Source organism: Anguilla rostrata, chromosome 7 (genome assembly GCF_018555375.3).
Source record: "Anguilla rostrata isolate EN2019 chromosome 7, ASM1855537v3, whole genome shotgun sequence".
NCBI classification, from domain to species: Eukaryota; Metazoa; Chordata; class Actinopteri; order Anguilliformes; family Anguillidae; genus Anguilla; species Anguilla rostrata.
In genome coordinates, this window is record NC_057939.1 from 431355 (window position 1) to 449554 (window position 18200).

The 18200-nt window shown below is 50.1% G+C and overlaps 1 protein-coding gene across 2 annotated transcripts; it reads left to right on the top strand.

The window, feature by feature from the left end:
* Positions 1 to 1480: 1480 nt before the first annotated feature.
* On the top strand, positions 1481 to 17790 carry znf219 (zinc finger protein 219). 2 transcript variants are annotated; one of them, XM_064342168.1, is made up of 5 exons: positions 1481 to 1743; positions 11092 to 11182; positions 11631 to 13362; positions 13537 to 13665; positions 15751 to 17790. In XM_064342168.1, the coding sequence occupies exons 3-5, from the start codon at positions 11634 to 11636 to the stop codon at positions 16689 to 16691; spliced, it is 2799 nt and encodes a 932-aa protein (XP_064198238.1). In that variant the 5' UTR covers positions 1481 to 1743; positions 11092 to 11182; positions 11631 to 11633; the 3' UTR covers positions 16692 to 17790. The 2 variants fall into 2 exon arrangements, with proteins under 2 accessions (XP_064198238.1, XP_064198239.1); XM_064342169.1 differs by lacking the exon at positions 1481 to 1743 and adding an exon at positions 9092 to 9260.
* Positions 17791 to 18200: the final 410 nt, after the last annotated feature.

Consider the following 18200-nt stretch of genomic DNA (forward strand, 5'->3'; position numbering starts at 1 on the left):
TGAACACCACAGCCTGCACCATACCCCTGAAACACACCCTGAACACCACACCTGAGCACCATACCCCTGAACACCAGACCCCTGAGCACCATACCCCTGAACACCAGAGCCCTGAGCACCATACCCCTGAACACCAGAGCCCTGAGCACCATACCCCTAAACACCACAGCCATGAGCACCATACCACTGAACACCACAGCCCTGAGCACCATACCCCTGAACACCACACCCCTGAACACCACACCCCTGAGCACCATACCCCTGAACACCACACCCCTGAACACCACACCCCTGAGCACCATACCCCTAAACACCACAGCCATGAGCACCATACCACTGAACACCACAGCCCTGAGCACCATACCCCTGAACACCAGAGCCCTGAGCACCATACCCTGAACCACACACCACTGAGCACCATACCCTAATCACCAAGCCATGAGCACATACCACTGAAACCACAGCCCTGAGACCATACCCCTGACACCACACCCTGAACACCCACCCTGAGCACCATACCCCTGAACACCATACCCCTGAACACCACAGCCCTGAGCACCATACCCCTAAACACCACAGCCATGAGCACCATACCACTGAACACCACAGCCCTGAGCACCATACCCCTGAACACCACACCCCTGAACACCACACCCCTGAGCACCATACCCCTAAACACCACAGCCATGAGCACCATACCACTGAACACCATACCCCTGAACACCACAGCCCTGAGCACCACACCCCTGAGCACCATACCCCTAAACACCACAGCCCTGAGCACCATACCACTGAACACCACAGCCCTGAACACCACAGCCCTGAGCACCATACCTCTGAGCAGCTCAAATTGCACACAGGACTGATCTGGAAAGCATTTACTAATGGGCATACATGGAGGATGCGTTTAAATATGTTCATATTTACTTTAAAGGGGACAGACAGGCCTCTAAATGTGGTGAAATTAAATGCCGGCTCTCTTCAGACTGACTCCGGTTCAGACAGGACTGTCCAGGTGAGGCTCATTCGCAGGGTTCTTTCATAACTAATAAAAATTCAAATATTTTCTGCAGTCTATGCCTATGAGTACAGGAGGAGAAACACACATTGGATGTGATTTCTTTAAACATTCCTCAGCATTGATAACTAACCGGATGTGTTGAAATGAAAAACAAATCACATACTCCTGTAGCTTTCATCTGAAACTTTGAAGCCGTGCGCTTCCGGGCTCGGCTCACCAAAACACGCTCGGAAACCACACCTAAAACTGTCACTTCTGCCGCACATTTGAGTGGAAAAAATACCCCGAATTGGTACAGCATGATAGCATTTTGTAGGTGAGACGAACAGTTTGCTGGGTTTCCGCGTGGTATGATTTGTGCGCCGCTCCACAGCGCGTGCGATAGCTCGGCAAAGGTGCTCCGAATGTGGGAACGGTCTAAAATGGTGCTCGAGAGATTATAATTACATTTGCAACCTACATCACTCTCCCACCCTCTCTCATCGCTCCCTCTCTCTCTCATTCACTCACTCACGACTGCACAATAAAGGGATCTTTGAAAAAATTCAAGGGAGAGAGACGTGCGAGAGAGAAGGGGAGGAGGAGAGAGAGGGGAGGGGGGAACGGCGTATGCTTGTATACAACAACCCCGATTTCCATTTTTTCCCAACTCGTAATGTATTTAATTCAAGTGAAACGTAATCATGACGTGTAGCGTCATTAATCTCCTCGCCGCCTCTCCCGTAAGTACACTGAGCCTTACTTTCATCACAAAAATTCTTTTATATAAAAAAATACTTATGAATGCATATATGTGCACATTTATAGGCGATTATACGTAACTGCAGTGTTTTTGCATTCCGGTGAAACAGTACTTAAATTATTATTTTATTACGACCAGTCTATTGTTTTTAAACAACTATCTGACGACGACTTTTGCAAATATGGCAAATAATCTTCAATGTATATGGTACGTACAATATTTAAAATAATTGTACGTACAATCTCCGCATTTATTTTACAGCCTTTTCTTTTGCATGTGTTGCAGTAGCGGGTGGTCGCAGTGATTGGCGGTTTTGCATACATGTCGCTGTGTTCACTTGAGTAGTTCTGGCTGTACGAAGCCAGTGTAGCCCTATGTAACGCGGGTGTCCAGTTGTATGACCATCGTGTTAAACTCTGGATTAAACAGAACATCAAAACTAAAATTTTGCAACTTAGACGAGGGCCTAAATACTGGCAAGTACCTGCAACAGATATGCCTCTGCCCAACTGTAACAGACTCCTACAATTTATGAAGTAAAAAAGTAAGCCAAAGTAAATCCACAAGCACATGTAAGACTTATAAAATATTGATACGTTAACTTTAGCAAAGTTTTCGGTAAGAAGGCACATCGTATTTTAAAAGTGTATTACATTTGAATATACTATATTTCACTAATTTATGCATATATGTTGCGTTTGTTCTTTTATATTTGTATTTACTAATCGTCAGAATAGCTTCGTGAAATAACTTATAGGCCTACGTAGCAGAACATTAAATCTATGAGACCAAAGTATGAAAAAAGTAACACAGAAAACGCGAAACTGTCCAATTCGTGCCATTTTGGACAACTGCTTTTCAGTTACAAAATATGAACTGGCAACATATCAAGAGATTCGAGGAAACCACTATCGTCGGTAGGCTAAACACCATAGCAGTTGATTATCTCATTCTTTTGTCAGGATGTAGGAAGGAATAATTTGGATTAAGCAGAGGTACGACTACCTCATACTGTCACCACGAATTTGATTCGTAAACAGCCATTATCACATTTCTGCTGCTACCGCTGCTACTCACTACTACAAACATTACTATTACGGCCGACTGCTTGTCCTAACGTCACCTCTTTGGAGTAACTAGCTCCGGCATTCACCCCACTCTTGGCTACGTAGCTTTCAACAAAAGTAGCAAACGTGTAAACGTAACCTTTAAAAAGCCTGTCTTTATGGGGAAAATCTTTCAAGTGTGACGTTGAGTTTGGTAGGCTATTTGTGAGCAAGCAGGGCAGTGTGTGAAAGAAGCGCCGTAATTTTGAGAGGGCGGAGAGATTGGCAGAGAAATTCAAAATGAAATCCACGATGGCACTTCGTGCACTCGTTTCTTCCCCTTCCACTAATCTTTTGTTGTAAATTTTAGAGAGAAAGGCGATGGGAGACGCCTGCGAGAGCCATGACGCTCAGTGATTGGCCTTTTATCCGTAAAACCAAATAACAGCAATGATATTAGTAAGATATAAACAACATTTATTAGCTATTATGTTCGTGATAAATATGGGACAGTGTGTTAAATCACCGTTTAATTGCATCCGAAATTATCTTAAACTACGCGAAGGGAACCTCTTTTGAGAGGGTTTTCTGCAACGCTTCTACATTCGTGTGTGTGTGTGTTGGCACTTATTTATTTCATTAATGTGGCTTTTTAATTGAGATGGCCGCGGGAGAAGCGGAGAGCGACTGAAAATGGTTGCGCGTTATTGACGCACATCTTGCAGCGAGAGGAAATTCCTCTTGAGATAAGAAACAGACATGTCATCTGCGCGCGTCTCTGGCACTCCCGTAGCGTGCTACAAACCTGCTCGCCGTAGAATCGCTCACTTTCACAACTTTAATGTTAAATGGAATGTATTATTACTAACGAGGAGTATATATATATATATATATATATATATATATATATATATATAATGCAGTGCATAAGTATTTGGACAGTGACAATTTTTTGTTTTGGTTGTATACTCAGGCACATGGGATTTGAAATAAACCAAAGAATAGGACGTTAAAGTGCAGACTGTCAGCTCCCTGTAGGCGATCCATGCAGGAACTACAGCCATTCAGTCCCCAATGTTATGGGGCTCTAAAGTAATTGGACAATTGGCTGCTCAGCTGTTTCTTGGCCAGTTGTGTCTTTGCAGCATAGGTCATGCTAACAAAAGGTCTAGATTTGGTTCCCTGTGTGGAATTTGCATTTGGAGTCTGTTGCTATTGTCTCTCAACACGAGGACCACAGAAGTGTCAGTGCCAGTATAGCAGCCTGCCTATCGCAAGGCTGAGAAGTCAGAATAAATTGGCCAGAGATGTAGCTAAAACATTGGGTGTGTCAAAATAACCTGTCAGACCACTGTGGTGGATGACCTAAGAATACTTTCAAACATGTAGAAATTACCGCTTTTCAACTGTCAAACAGATCAAGAACACTCTCCAGGATGTAGGCATGGTTGTGTCAAAGACTTCCATAAGCCATAAGGAGAAGACTACACCAGCATAACCTCAAATGGTTCACTGCAAGGTGCACACCACTGCTAAGCCCCAAAGACAGAATGGAAATGTTACAGTTTGCTGAAAAAAAACTGTAGAATTCTGTAACAGAGTCTTATGGACAGATTAGTATTAACCTGTCCCAAAATGATGGAAAGAGGAAAGTGTGGAAAAAGAAAGGAACTGCTCAAGATCCGAAGTACCCCACCCCCCATCTGTGAAACATGGTGGATGTAGTGTTATGGTTTGGGCATGCATGGCTGAAACTGGAACTGGCTCACAGGTCTTCATTGCCGACTGAAGCAGCAGGATGAATTCTGAAGTGTACAGATACATTTGCTTATCTGCTCAAGGTGGAATGTTCTTGAATGGCCAAGTCAATCACCTGACTTGAATCTAATTGAATATGCTTTTCACTTGCTGAAGACGAAGGCAAAAAGCCCCAGAAACAAACAGGAACTGAAGATGGCTACAGAACAGGCCTGGCAGAGCATCACCAGGGAAGTGCAGTACAGGCCTGGCAGAGCAGCACCAGGGAAGTGCAGTACAGGCCTGGCAGAGCAGCACCAGGGAAGTGCAGTACAGGCCTGGCAGAGCAGCACCAGGGAAGTGAAGTACAGGCCTGGCAGAGCAGCACCAGGGAAGTGCAGAACAGCACCAGGGAAGTGCAGTACAGGCCTGGCAGAGCAGCACCAGGGAAGTGCAGAACAGGACCAAGGAAGTGCAGTACAGGCCTGGCAGAGCAGCACCAGGGAAGTGCACTACAGGCCTGGCAGAGCAGCACCAGGGAAGTGCAGTACAGGCCTGGCAGAGCATCACCAGGGAAGTGCAGAGCAGCCCCAGGAAAGTGCAGTGCAGGCCTGGCAGAGCAGCACCAGGGAAGTGCAGTACAGGCCTGGCAGAGCAGCACCAGGGAAGTGCAGTACAGGCCTGGCAGAGCAGCACCAGGGAAGTGCAGAGCAGCACCAGGGGAGACACTCAGCACCTGCTGATGTCTGTGGCTCCGGCTTCAGGCAAATGAAAAGGGTTTGCAGCTAAGTACTAAGTATGACAACATTATTTAAAATTATGTTAATTTGTCTAATTAAATTTACTCCCCAAAAAATGGGGGACTATGTATAAAAAGGGCTGTCATTCTTATACAGGTCACCCAATATGGATGTAAATACCCTGAAATTAAAGCGGATAGTCTGCATTTTAAACTCATTTTCATTGTTTCATTTCAAATCCAATGCGCTGCAGTACAGAAACAAAACAAAAATAGTGTCACTGTCCAAATACTTACACACTGTATATATACTGTGAGCTCCATAATGATAGGGACAAAGAAGTTTGTTACTTGATTTGGGTCTGTACTCCAGAATACTAAGTTTGTAATGAAACAACTCACATGTGGTTAAAGTGCACTTTCACAGCTTTTATTTAAGGGTATTTTTATACACTGGAAATTAAAACACTTTTTATATACAGTCCCCCCATTTCAGGGCACAATAATGTTTGGGACATATTACTGTTTTGTAAATTAAAGCAGTCATGTTTAGTACTTTCTCACATGTCCTTTGCATGCAATGACTGCTTGAAGTCTGTGACCCACAGACATCACCAGGTGCCGAGTATCTTCTCTGGTAATGCTCAGACATCACCAGGTGCCGAGTATCTTCTCTGGTAATGCTCACCCATGTCCGTACTGCAACCAGCTCCTGCGTGTTTCAGGGGCTGGTCGTGTTAAGTTTTCTCTTCAGCATAAGAAAAACATGTTCAGTTGGATTCAGACCAGGTTAATGACTTAGCCAGTTAAGAAATGTCCAGTTTAGGGCTTTGTCAAAACTTATTTGTTGCTTCAGCAGTATGTTTGGGATCATTGTCCTCCTGTAGAATAAAGTCCTGTCCAATGAGTTAGGAGGCATTTGCTTGAACTTGAGCAGATAATATGCTTCTGTATACTTCAGAGATCATTCTGCTGCTATCAGCAGTTATATCTTCAGTGAAGACAAAGTGAGCCAGTACCTGTGGCAGCCCAAACCATAACACTCCCACCACCATGTTTAGCAGATGAGGGAAGGGGGTGTGTGTGTGTGGGGGGGGGGGTGCTTTGGATCTTGGGCAGTTCCTTTGGCCTCCACATGGTACAAGTGAATCTTGGTCTCATCTGTCCACAAGACCTACTGCCATAACTCTGCGGGACAGGCTGTTTTGTTGGTATGTCTTAGTGAACTCCAGCCTGGCCATCCTGTTTTAGTGGTTACCTGGTATGTCTTAGTGAACTCTAGCCTGCCATCCTGTTTTAGTGGTTACCTAGTGCTTTGCATCTTGCAGTGTAGGCTCTTTAGTTCTGTTTATGAAGTTTTCTGCTGACATTAGTCACTGACACATCCACACCTGCCTCCTGAAGAGTGTCTTCTGCTGACATTAGTCACTGACACATCCACACCTGCCTCCTGAAGAGTGTCTTCTGCTGACATTAGTCACTGACACATCCACACCTGCCTCCTGAAGAGTGTCTTCTGCTCGGTCGGACAGGTTTGTGACAGGTTTTAATTTCCTTTATTATGGTGAGAATTCTTCAGTCATAAACTGTAGGTCTTCCTTGGCCTACCAGGCCCTTTGTGGTCACTGAGCTCACCGAGCACTCTTACTTCTCTAGGATGTTCCAAACAGATTGGTTTGGTAAGCCTGAGGTTTGGCCTATTGTCTCTGACTGTTTTTCCTTATTTCTCAGCTTGATAATGCTTCCTTGACTTTCATTGGCACATCTCTGGTCCTTATTTTGACAGATGCCAATAACAGACTCCAGAGGCAATCAAAAGGCTAGAATCAAGACTAGATACTGCAAGCTGTCTTATACCTGCTCTGAGTAAACAATTCAGCACACCTATTCATCAAAAACACTTGTGAAGCCATATGTCCCAAACATTATGGTGCCCTGAAATGGGGGATCTATGTGTAAAAAGTACTATAATTTCTACTTGGTGAAACCAAAATGTATGAAAAAATACCTTTTAATAAAAGCTGAGAATCTGCACTTTAACACGTGAATTGTTTCATTACAAATCTAAAATTGTGGAGTACAGAGCTAAATCAAGAAAAAATGTCTTTGCCCCAAACATTATGGAACTGTATGTGTGTGCGTGTACATGTGTGTGAGAGAGTGTGTGTATGTGTGTGAGTGTGTGTACATGAGTGTGACAGTGTGTGTATGTGTGAGAGAGAGATAATAATGTGTGTGTGTGTAAGTGTGAGAGTGTGTGTGTGAGCGAGACACTGTGTGTATGTGTCTGTGCTTGTGTGTGTGTATGAGTCTGCATGCGTGTGTAAGTGTGAAAGAGTTTGTATAGTGTGTTTATTTATGAGTGTGTGTACGTGTATAAGTGCGAGAGAGTGTGTGATTGCACACCTGTGCTGGACTGTGTGACTACAGAACCTGTGCTGGACTGTGTCACTGTATGCCTGTGCTGGACTGTGTGACTACAGAACCTGTGCTGGACTGTGTCACTGTATGCCTGTGCTGGACTGTGTCACTGTACGCCTGTGTTGGACTGTGTCACTGTATGCCTGTGTTGGACTGTGTCACTGTACGCCTGTGTTGGACTGTGTGGCTGTGCTGGACTGTGTTACTGTATGCCTGTGTTGGACTGTGTGGTTGTGCTGGACTGTGTGACTGTAGGCCTGTGTTGGATTATGTGGCTGTGCTGGACTGTGTGGCTGTGCTGGACTGTGTCACTGTGCTGGACTGTGTTACTTTACACCTGTGCTTATTACAGGATGGAAAGGGTGATCTCTGCCTCCTCTGTTGGCTTCCCTATCCCTCTATTCTCTCGTCCTCCCTCTCCATCCCTCTTTTCTGTCCATCACTATCTCTCTGCCTCTGTGTGCTCACTCGGGCTGTCTCTTTCTCTCCCCTCATCCCTTTCGGTCTCTTCCTTTCTTCCTCCCGCTTTCTCTGTAATTCGCCATGTTGGCAGGGCCAGTCTACCAGCTGATATCAGCATTCACTGGCAGAATGCCAGCTGGCAGCTCTGTGGGCAGAGAGAGAGAGAGAGAAGCAAGGAGAGAGAGAGAAGCAGGGAGACAGAGAGGGAGGAAGGGAGAGAGGGGTAGAAAGGAAGAGAGAGAGGGGGAGAGAGAGCACAGAGAGGGAGAGAGGGAGACAGAGATGAAGGAAGAAAGGGAGAGAGAGGGGGAGAGAGAAGGGTAGACAGGAAGAGAGAGGGGGAGAGAGGGAGCACAGGGAGGGAGAGAGAATGAATGGAAACCTGTGACAGAGGGAAGGAGGGAGGGAGGATGAGAGAGACGGGGGAGGGGAAAAGGGGAGGGAGAAACTGGGAAAAAGAGGGAACAATAATGCCAGATGCAGACAGAGAGAGGGGGAGAGAGAGAGAGACAGAGAGGGAGAGACAGAGACAGAGAGAGAGGGACAGATAGAGAGGCTGTGCTGCCCTTGAGTCATGACTGAATCAAAATGTCAGCCAGCACATTAGAGTGAGTGTCGGTGGCTGTATCTCCATCAGGGGGCAGTGTGGCAGTTTGCATGATCCACTCCTGGCTTCCTGTCACAAATCAGTGGAGCCAGGATGGACCACATAAAAATGGAAATTTGTCAGCTCTAGTAAAATGGCAGATGTTAACATATTTTATTCAGTAAAATGTGAAATATATCCATGTAAATGTGCTTTAATGTGCCTTGAACCCCTCTTTGTTTATAAACGTACCCCCACACAACACATCAGCTGTTTTAAAGGAGCCCCCTCTCTGCTGTGAATGATTCATTCCATCCTCCCAAATTGCAGGATGCGGACCAGACCCAGATAAGAAGCGACTCTGGACCAGATTTGCGACTGCTGTGCTGAATCAATCCAGATCCTGAATCAGCCCAGATCCGGTCCAGAATCGCTTGCTATCTGGGGAAGTACTCAAATCAAAAAGAAAGAGCAGCTTGCTGAGAGACTTTTGAACACAGGTATAGGTAAACAAGGGCAGAGGGTTAGGGTTAGGGTTAGGGTTAGGGCAGAGGCTGTAATTTCAATAAAATGAGGAATAAAAACCACAGCTGCTAGTCTGAGTCTATTAAAACCACCCGCTAGTCTGAGTCTATTAAAACCACCCGCTAGTCTGAGTCTATTAAAACCACCCGCTAGTCTGAGTCTATTAAAACCACAGCTGCTAGTCTGAGTCTATTAAAACCACCTGTCAGTCTGAGTCTATTAAAACCACCCGCTAGTCTGAGTCTATTAAAACCACCCGCTAGTCTGAGTCTATTAAAACCACAGCTGCTAGTCTGAGTCTATTAAAACCACAACTGCTAGTCTGAGTCTATTAAAACCACAACTGCTAGTCTGAGTCTATTAAAACCAGCTGCTAGTCTGAGTCTATTAAAACCACCCGCTAGTCTGAGTCTATTAAAACCAGCTGCTAGTCTGAGTCTATTAAAACCACCCGCTAGTCTGAGTCTATTAAAACCAGCCGCTAGTCTGAGTCTATTAAAACCACCCGCTAGTCTGAGTTTATTAAAACCACCCGCTAGTCTGAGTCTATTAAAACCACCCGCTAGTCTGAGTCTATTAAAACCACCCGCTAGTCTGAGTCTATTAAAACCACCCGTCAGTCTGAGTCTATTAAAACCAGCCGCTAGTCTGAGTCTATTAAAACCAGCTGCTAGTCTGAGTCTATTAAAACCACCCGCTAGTCTGAGTCTATTAAAACCAGCTGCTAGCCGCAAGTTTACGAGAAACACACCTGCAAGTCAGACTATACATTTGTTTGCATGTGTGCATTGTGTGTGTAATTGCTATGTGAGTGTAGCTGTATTGTGTGTGTGAGCGTAGCTGTACTATGTGTGTGAGTATAGCTGTACTGTGTGAGTGTAGCTGTACTGTGTGTGTGAGCGTAGCTGTACTGTGTGTGAGCGTCGCTGTACTGTGTGAGTGTAGCTGTACTATGTGTGAGTGTAGCTGTACTGTGTGTGTGAGCGTAGCTGTACTGTGTGAGTGTAGCTGTACTGTTTAAAGTCACTGTGAGCGTAGCTGTACTGTGTGAGCATAGCTGTACTTTTTAAAGTCACTGTGTGAGTGCAGGAAGGGCGCAAGGGGAAGGGACTGCTTCCTGTCCCTCGTTGCTCCCATGTACAGCTCTTTCAGGACTCATTTCTGATTCAGATGAAGTGTCATAATAGTGTATACTCACACACAGGCCCCTCCCTCTGACTCACACACAGGCCCCTCCCTCTGACTCACACACAGGCCCCTCCCTCTGCCTCACACACAGGACCCTCCCTCTGCCTCACACACAGGACCCTCCCTCCGCCACTGATGGAAGTCATTGAAACTGAGTCATTAAATGCTCATACTTTTCTGTTACTGCAGAACTTCCTCTTTAGACTGCAGAACCTCCTCTTTAGACTGCAGAACCTCCTCTTTAGACTGCAGAACATCCTCTTTAGACTGCATCTCCACTCCTCCAGCCTGCCCTCTCTAGAACCTTTCCCAGCCTGATTTAGCTGGAACTTTTCTTTTTTTCAGTCTGTGGGTCTTTGCTGTTTATGTAATATGGTTTAATGCTCATTAGAGTAGTTTTAACTTCTTGTTTATAATTTAATGTACTGCAGGGTAGTTTCTCCTTGTTTACAGTTTAATGTCTTTGCAACAACGATTATCATTATTATTATTATTACCATACTAATTTCAGTCCACTTCTGAGCACTATCAGAGCTACAGACACAAACCTGCACAGATGCTGAAGGTGGAGGTGAAGATGCTGGTGATGATGATGATGATGGTGATGATGATGGTGTTTTTCAGGGAGCTGTAGCAGGGGCTCAGAAGGACTGGAATCGCTGTATCTGTTCCTCCCTCTGCAAACAGACCGGAGCATGTCACACTCACTCTAAAGGTGAGACCACACAGATGTACTGTTCCAGAGAGACCATGCACCTGTACTGCTGTGTTCACTCAGAGATGTGCTGTTCCAGAGAGACCATGCACCTGTACTGCTGTGTTCACTCAGAGATGTGCTGTTCTAGAGAGACCATGCACCTGTACTGCTGTGTTCACTCAGAGATGTGCTGTTCCAGAGAGACCATGCACCTGTACTGCTGTGTTCACTCAGAGATGTGCTGTTCCAGAGAGACCATGCACCTGTACTGCTAATGTGTTCATTCAGAATCACACAGAAGCTGTTGAATGCCTCTCTGAAAACTCTCACAACACAAGCTTCCATTCCTACACACTGAAATCTGATCATATGAACCCCTTTCTTCCTGATTTCACTTAAAAACAAGTTTACATTAAAAGCATTTCATTCCTCTCTCCCTCTCTGTTTCCCTACATCTCACCCTCAGAGTATGGATTCCCCTCCGGAGTGTGTGCTGGCTCTGTCCTGTGACCCACCCCAGATGTCCCCCCCCCTCCCCGCCCTGGACCACAGCCCCCTCCCCACCTTGGACCACAGCCCCCTCCCCCTGCAGCACACCCCACCCTCCCCCCAACCGCACCGTGACCATGACGATGAGCCGGAGCAGGAGGAGGAGGAAGAGGAGGATGAAGAGGAGCTGTCGCCCCCCCCGTCCCCGCTGTTCCCGGGCGGGGGGCTGGGCGGGGGGCCGGGCGGGGGGCTGGGTTTCGGAGCTCTGGAGCGTGCCCTGTGCTCCAGTCAGGACCCCCGGAGCAGCGCAGAGCTGGACCTGCAGCTGTTCCACAACGGCCGGCCGGCCGGGGCGGGGCAAGAGGGGGCGGGGCAGGGGGCGGGGCTGCAGCTCAGGTTCCCCTGTAAAGTGTGTGGGAAGAGGTTCCGTTTCAACAGCATACTGTCTCTGCACGCCCGAGCCCACACTCTGGACCGCGAGCGCGAACGCGAGCGCCACCACAACCCCAACCCGCCGCTGGAGACGGGGAGTCCCGTCGGCCTGCCCACCCTCAGCCCGCCTGCTGTGACCCCGCCCCCGCCCCTCACAGAGGGGGCCGTGCCCCTCGCCCCCGCTGAAGACCCCGCCTCTCAGGTGGCGTCCTCGTTCCGCTGCCACGCCTGCAAGGGGAAGTTCCGCACGGCCGGAGAGCTGTCCCGGCACGTCCGCATCCTGCACAACCCCTACAAGTGCAGCATGTGCGCTTTCTCCGCCAGCCAGGAGGAGGCGCTGGCCGCGCACCTGCAGGAGAGCCACGCCCCTGAGAGCCCTGGCCCCGCTCCCGGCCCCGCCCCCCTGCCGCTCCCCCTGCCCGCGTTCCGCTGCGACACCTGCGGACAGCGCTTCACGCAGTCCTGGTTTCTGAAGGGCCACATGCGCAAGCACAAGGCCTCCCTTGACCACAAGTGTCAGGTGTGTGGGCGGGGCTTCAAGGAGCCCTGGTTCCTGAAGAACCACATGAAGGTGCACCTGAACAAGCTGGGCCTGAAAGCGGGCGGGGCCTCAGGAGCCGGGGCCTCAGGGGGCGGGGCCTCAGGGGGCGGTGCCGGGGAGCAGAGCAAGGCCCCCCCCAGGAGCCAGGCGTTTGGGGCGCTGTACTCCAGCCTGCTCCTGGCGCGTGGGGGCGGGGCCAGGGCGGGGCCTGGGGAGGCCGGAGAGCCCAGTAAGGCCTCGCTGCTGAGTTACCTGGGGTTGCCAGGCGACGGGGGCGGCAGCTGCATGGAGAGGCTGCAGGCTGTGGCGCAGGTGGCTGAGAGGGGCGGGGCCAGCGCTGGGGGCGGGGCCAGCATGGGGGCAGGGGGAGCAGCTGTCTGGCAGCTGGTGGCGCGTAGTTTAGCCTCCAGCCAGCAGGGGCAGCAGCGCGTACAGAAGAGCTCGGTGGCCGGCGAGGCAGAGCAGGTGCGTGCGTACCTGGAGGGCCTGCTGTCGCGAGCCGACGCCCGAGCCGACGCCCCTGCCGCGCCCTGGGAGTGCCCGGACTGCGGGAAGCTGTTCGGCTCGCTGCCACAGGCTATCGCTCACGCACGTGTGCACACCCACAGACCCCACAGGGAGGAGCCCAGGAAACCTGGCCATGCCCCCAAAACCCCCGCACCCCACACCCCAAAAACAACCGCCCCTTTACTGCACCCTGCTGGAGGATTACACTCCGGCATCAGCCACAACCAAGGTAAAGCACACACTCACACACACATATAACATATGACATATAACATCATGTAACAGCAGAAATACAGCACACATGCGCACACACACACACACACACCCGCACGCACACACACACACTCACACTCTCTCTTTTCTCCTCTATCATCTCCTCCCTCTGTCTCTCCACCTGTGTCAGGTGAGAATGGATTACGGGCAGGCTCGGTCAGAGAGAGGGTGAGGGGGACAGGTGTGAAAGACTGTCCGTACTGCGGAAAAGCATTCCGCTCCTCTCACCACCTGAAGGTACACCTACGAGTGCATACAGGTATATCCCAGCCCATCTCCCCACACCTGCCTACAGCATCTCATCCCATCTCCCCACACCTGCCTACAACATCTCATCCCATCTCCCCACACCTGCCTACAACATCTCAGCCCATCTCCCCACACCTGCCTACAGCATCTCCCCACACCTGCCTACAGCATCTCACTCTCCCACACCTGCCTACAAGCATCCACCCATCTCCCCACACCTGCCTACAGCATCCCAGCCCATCTCCCCACACCTGCCTACAGCATCTCATCCCATCTCCCCACACCTGCCTACAACATCTCAGCCCATCTCCCCACACCTGCCTACAGCATCCCACACTGCCACAATCTCCCCATTCCCACCTGCCTACAGTCATCATCTCCCCACACCTGCCTACAACATCTCATCCCATCTCCCCACACCTGCCTACACATCTCAGCCCATCTCCCCACACCTGCCTACACATCATCCCACCCACACCTGCCTACAACATCCAGCCCATCTCCCCACACCTGCCTACAGCATCCATCCCCACACCTGCCTACACATCTCATCCCATCTCCCCACACCTGCCTACAACATCTCAGCCCATCTCCCCACACCTGCCTACATCTCATCCCATCTCCCCACACCTGCCTACAACATCTCAGCCCATCTCCCCACACCTGCCTACAGCATCTCCCCACACCTGCCTACAACATCTCAGCCCATCTCCCCACACCTGCCTACAGCATCTCCCCACACCTGCCTACAACATCTCATCCCATCTCCCCACACCTGCCTACAGCATCTCAGCCCATCTCCCCACACCTGCCTACAACATCTCATCCCATCTCCCCACACCTGCCTACAACATCTCAGCCCATCTCCCCACACCTGCCTACAGCATCTCAGCCCATCTCCCCACACCTGCCTACAGCATCTCAGCCCATCTCCCCACACCTGCCTACAGCATCTAATCCCATCTCCCCACACCTGCCTACAGCATCTCATCCCATCTCCCCACACCTGCCTACAACATCTCAGCCCATCTCCCCACACCTGCCTACAGCATCTCATCCCATCTACCCACACCTGCCTACAACATCTCAGCCCATCTCCCCACACCTGCCTACAGCATCTCATCCCATCTCCCCACACCTGCCTACAGCATCTCAGCCCATCTCCCCACACCTGCCTACAACATCTCATCCCATCTCCCCACACCTGCCTACAACATCTCAGCCCATCTCCCCACACCTGCCTACACATCCAGCCCATCTCCCCACACCTGCCTACAACATCTCAGCCCATCTCACCCCACACCTGCCCATACACTACACTCTCATCCCATCTCCCACACCTGCCCTTACAGACACTCTACAATCTCACCCATCTCCCCACACCTGCCTACAACATCTCAGCCCATCTCCCCACAACCTGCCTACAATCTCATCCCATCTCCCCACACCTGCCTACAACATGTGCTTTGCTATACTTTCAGCCATTGTACATCTGCATTAGAATGTGCGTCGTCGCCCCTGACTATTGTGTTGTGTGTTGTGTGTGGTTAGTGCTGACTCTGTTGTGTGTATGTGCATGTAGCTGACTGTGTGTGTGTGCATTTGTAGCTGACTCTGTGTGTGTGTGTGTGTGTGTATTAGTAGCTGACTCTGTGTGTGTGTGTGTATGTGCATTTGTAGCTGACTGTGTGTGTATGTGTGTATGTGTGTGTTAGTAGCTGACTCTGTGTGTGTGTGTGCGTGTGTGTGTGTATGTGCATTTGTAGCTGACCCTGTGTGTGTGTGTGTGTATGTGCATTTGTAGCTGACTCTTTGTGTGTGTGTGTGTGTGTGTGTTAGTAACTGACTCTGTGTGTGTGTGTGTGTACGTGCATTTGTAGCTGACTCTTTGTGTGTGTGTGTGTGTGTGTGTGTTAGTAACTGACTCTGTGTGTGTGTGTGTGTGTGTGTGTGTGTGTGTTAGTAACTGACTCTGTGTGTGTGTGTGTGTGTGTTAGTAACTGACTCTGTGTGTGTGTGTGTGTGTGTTAGTAACTGACTCTGTGTGTGTGTGTGTGTACGTGCATTTGTAGCTGACTGTGTGTGTGTGTTTCAGGTGAGAGGCCCTATAAGTGTCCACACTGTGACTATGCTGGCACACAGTCTGGGTCTCTGAAGTACCACTTGCAGAGACACCACCGTGAGCAGAGGAACTCTGCGCCCCCCTTAGCCTCTTCCCTGCCCCCCAGCCCCCGCCACCGGACTCCCCAGGAGGGTCCCTTCAGTAGGGCAGAGAACAGCGCTGACCTCGCCCCCAGCCCCGCCTCCAGACACGCCCAGGCGTGGCCCCGAGAGCGCAAGGCAGGCGGGCCCCAGAGGGGCGGGGCAGACCTAGAGGGCTTCCCGTATTCCATGGGGGCGGTGGCGGGGGGGTTCCCCAGGGGGGGGCAGAGGGGGTGGGGCAGGGTGCCCCCGGCGAAGCCGCCCAAAACGTCGCGGCGCAAAGCGCTGAGCACCACGCGGCTGCCGCCCCACGGGGACGCCTTCGAGCCCCTGGACCTGTCCCGCCGCCCCGGCCTGGAGGGAGGGGGCGGGGTCACGCTCAGCCAGTGCCTGTTCTGCCCCTTCCGCACGTCCTCCGCCGAGCTCATGGCCATGCACCTGCAGGTCAACCACACCAGCAAGTCCCGCCGCAAGCGCGTCTCCCCCGGCAACGCGCCCCCGCCGCCCCCCCGGCCCCTGGCCCTCTGGACCTCCTGCAGTAACTGGGCTGCCAGCAGGGCGGCGACAGCCAACGGCTTCTCACTGCAGGAGGAGGGCCCCAAAAGCCCAGACCCGCCCCCAAACCCCCGCAGCTGCACAGCGGGGGCCAGCACGGGCCCACAGGAGGAGGAGGAGGAGCAGGAGGAGGAGCAGGAGCAGGAGGAGGCGATGGAGGAGGAGGAGATGGAGGAGGGGGAGAAGAACATTAGTTCCCTTGGCGATCTCCCAGGGGAAGAGGAAGATAGGGTCCTGGCTCCACCCTCCCCCTCCCACATGTGTGAGGAGGCTGAGTGAGGGGGGGGGGGTGATGGGAGGGGTTTAGTGTTCTGCAGGAGGCACATGGACCATAGCAGTACCCCCCCATCTAGTCTGATAGGCTGCTGTACACACGCAGAGGCAGATCTGCAGTTTCATTGGTCTTCAACTCCTGTGCTTCCTCAACCCAGTATTGACAAACAGGAGCTTCCCCAGTACACCAACAATCAAATAAAGTAACAGTGCATTATTGGAAACAGGAAGAACATGACAGAAGGGTGATATTCATTAGAGCCTCTGTGTGTGTGTGTGCGTATGTGTGTGTGTGCGTGCGTGCGTGTGTGTGAGTGTGTATGTTTGCAAGTGTGAGTGTCTGTATGTGTATGCACGTGTGTGTGTGTTCATGTGTGTCTGTGTGTGTGCATGTGTGTATGCCTGCGTGTCTGTGAGTGGGTGTGTGTACGTGTGTGTGTGTGTGTGTGTGAATGTGTGTGTGCGTGAGTGTGTACGAGTATGTATGTGTGTGTGTGTATGTGCATGTGTGAGTGTGTGTGTACGAGTGTGTGTGTATGCGTGTGTGTGTGTGCATGTGTGTGTGTGTGTACGAGTGTGTGTGTATGTGTGTGTGTGTGCGTGTGTGCATGTGAGTGTGAGAGTGTGTGTGTGTGTACGTGTGTGTGAGTGTGTACGTGTGAGTGTGTGCATGTGTGTGTGTGTGTGTGTGTTTGTGTGTGCATGTGTGTGTGTGTGTGTGTGTGTATGTGTAGTTAGGTGACTGTTTCTCAGCTCAAAGGGCTTCCATTCTCCCAAACTGTGAAAAAGCATTTCCCCAACAAAGTGGAAATAAAACCCAGCGTAACCCTGACAACGCTGCATAACCCTAACAACGCTGTGTAACCCTGACGACGCTGCGTCACCCTGGCAGCCTCTGCAGCATTGGGGTGGGGTACCCATGCTGCACCTGTGTGAGGATGCTGCGGGGGTCAGCATCAGCACCCGGGGTCCAGCCCAGACGGGACATTTCTGTTTAACTGTGGAGTAGGGAGGGAATATTTCTGTTTACATCAGGAATGCCAGGATTTGGCATGAGCCAATATCCCAGCATGCTCTCTGACCGTACCTGAGGACAGTTTTACCCTCCTGCAGAAAAAAGACCACCAACCAACGCTGTCGGACATTTCCTCCAAACACAAACACCTTTGAGCCGCTGGACAGAAAGACAAGAAAGAAACAAACAAGCAGGACTCGCAATTATCCTCTTTTCAGTCAGTAGATTTTTTTTTAAGATAAAGGAATTAACTATGAGAAACACTAACAAATTGATAGAATACCCAGTAGGAAATATGTAGCTTTTTAAGACAAAAAACAAACAAAAAACTGTTTATTTCATGTTATTATTTCAAGAAAAGCAAATATAGGAAATGGATATTAATATTAGTAAAAAGATAGTTATGAAAGAAGGCTGGAGAAGTCTACAGAACACTGTGTGAGAAGTCATGTTCCTAAAAGGCCTTTTATTTTGCATTGTTATTAGTAGACCAAACCTAG

Coding starts and splice junctions, on each gene's coding strand:
- znf219 (XM_064342168.1), top strand. CDS start 11,634: ATGGATTCCCCTCCGGAGTGTGTGCTGGCTCTGTCCTGTGACCCACCC. Junction 13,363..13,536: donor CGGCATCAGCCACAACCAAG/GTAAAGCACACA, acceptor CACCTGTGTCAG/GTGAGAATGGATTACGGGCA. Junction 13,666..15,750: donor ACACCTACGAGTGCATACAG/GTATATCCCAGC, acceptor TGTGTGTTTCAG/GTGAGAGGCCCTATAAGTGT.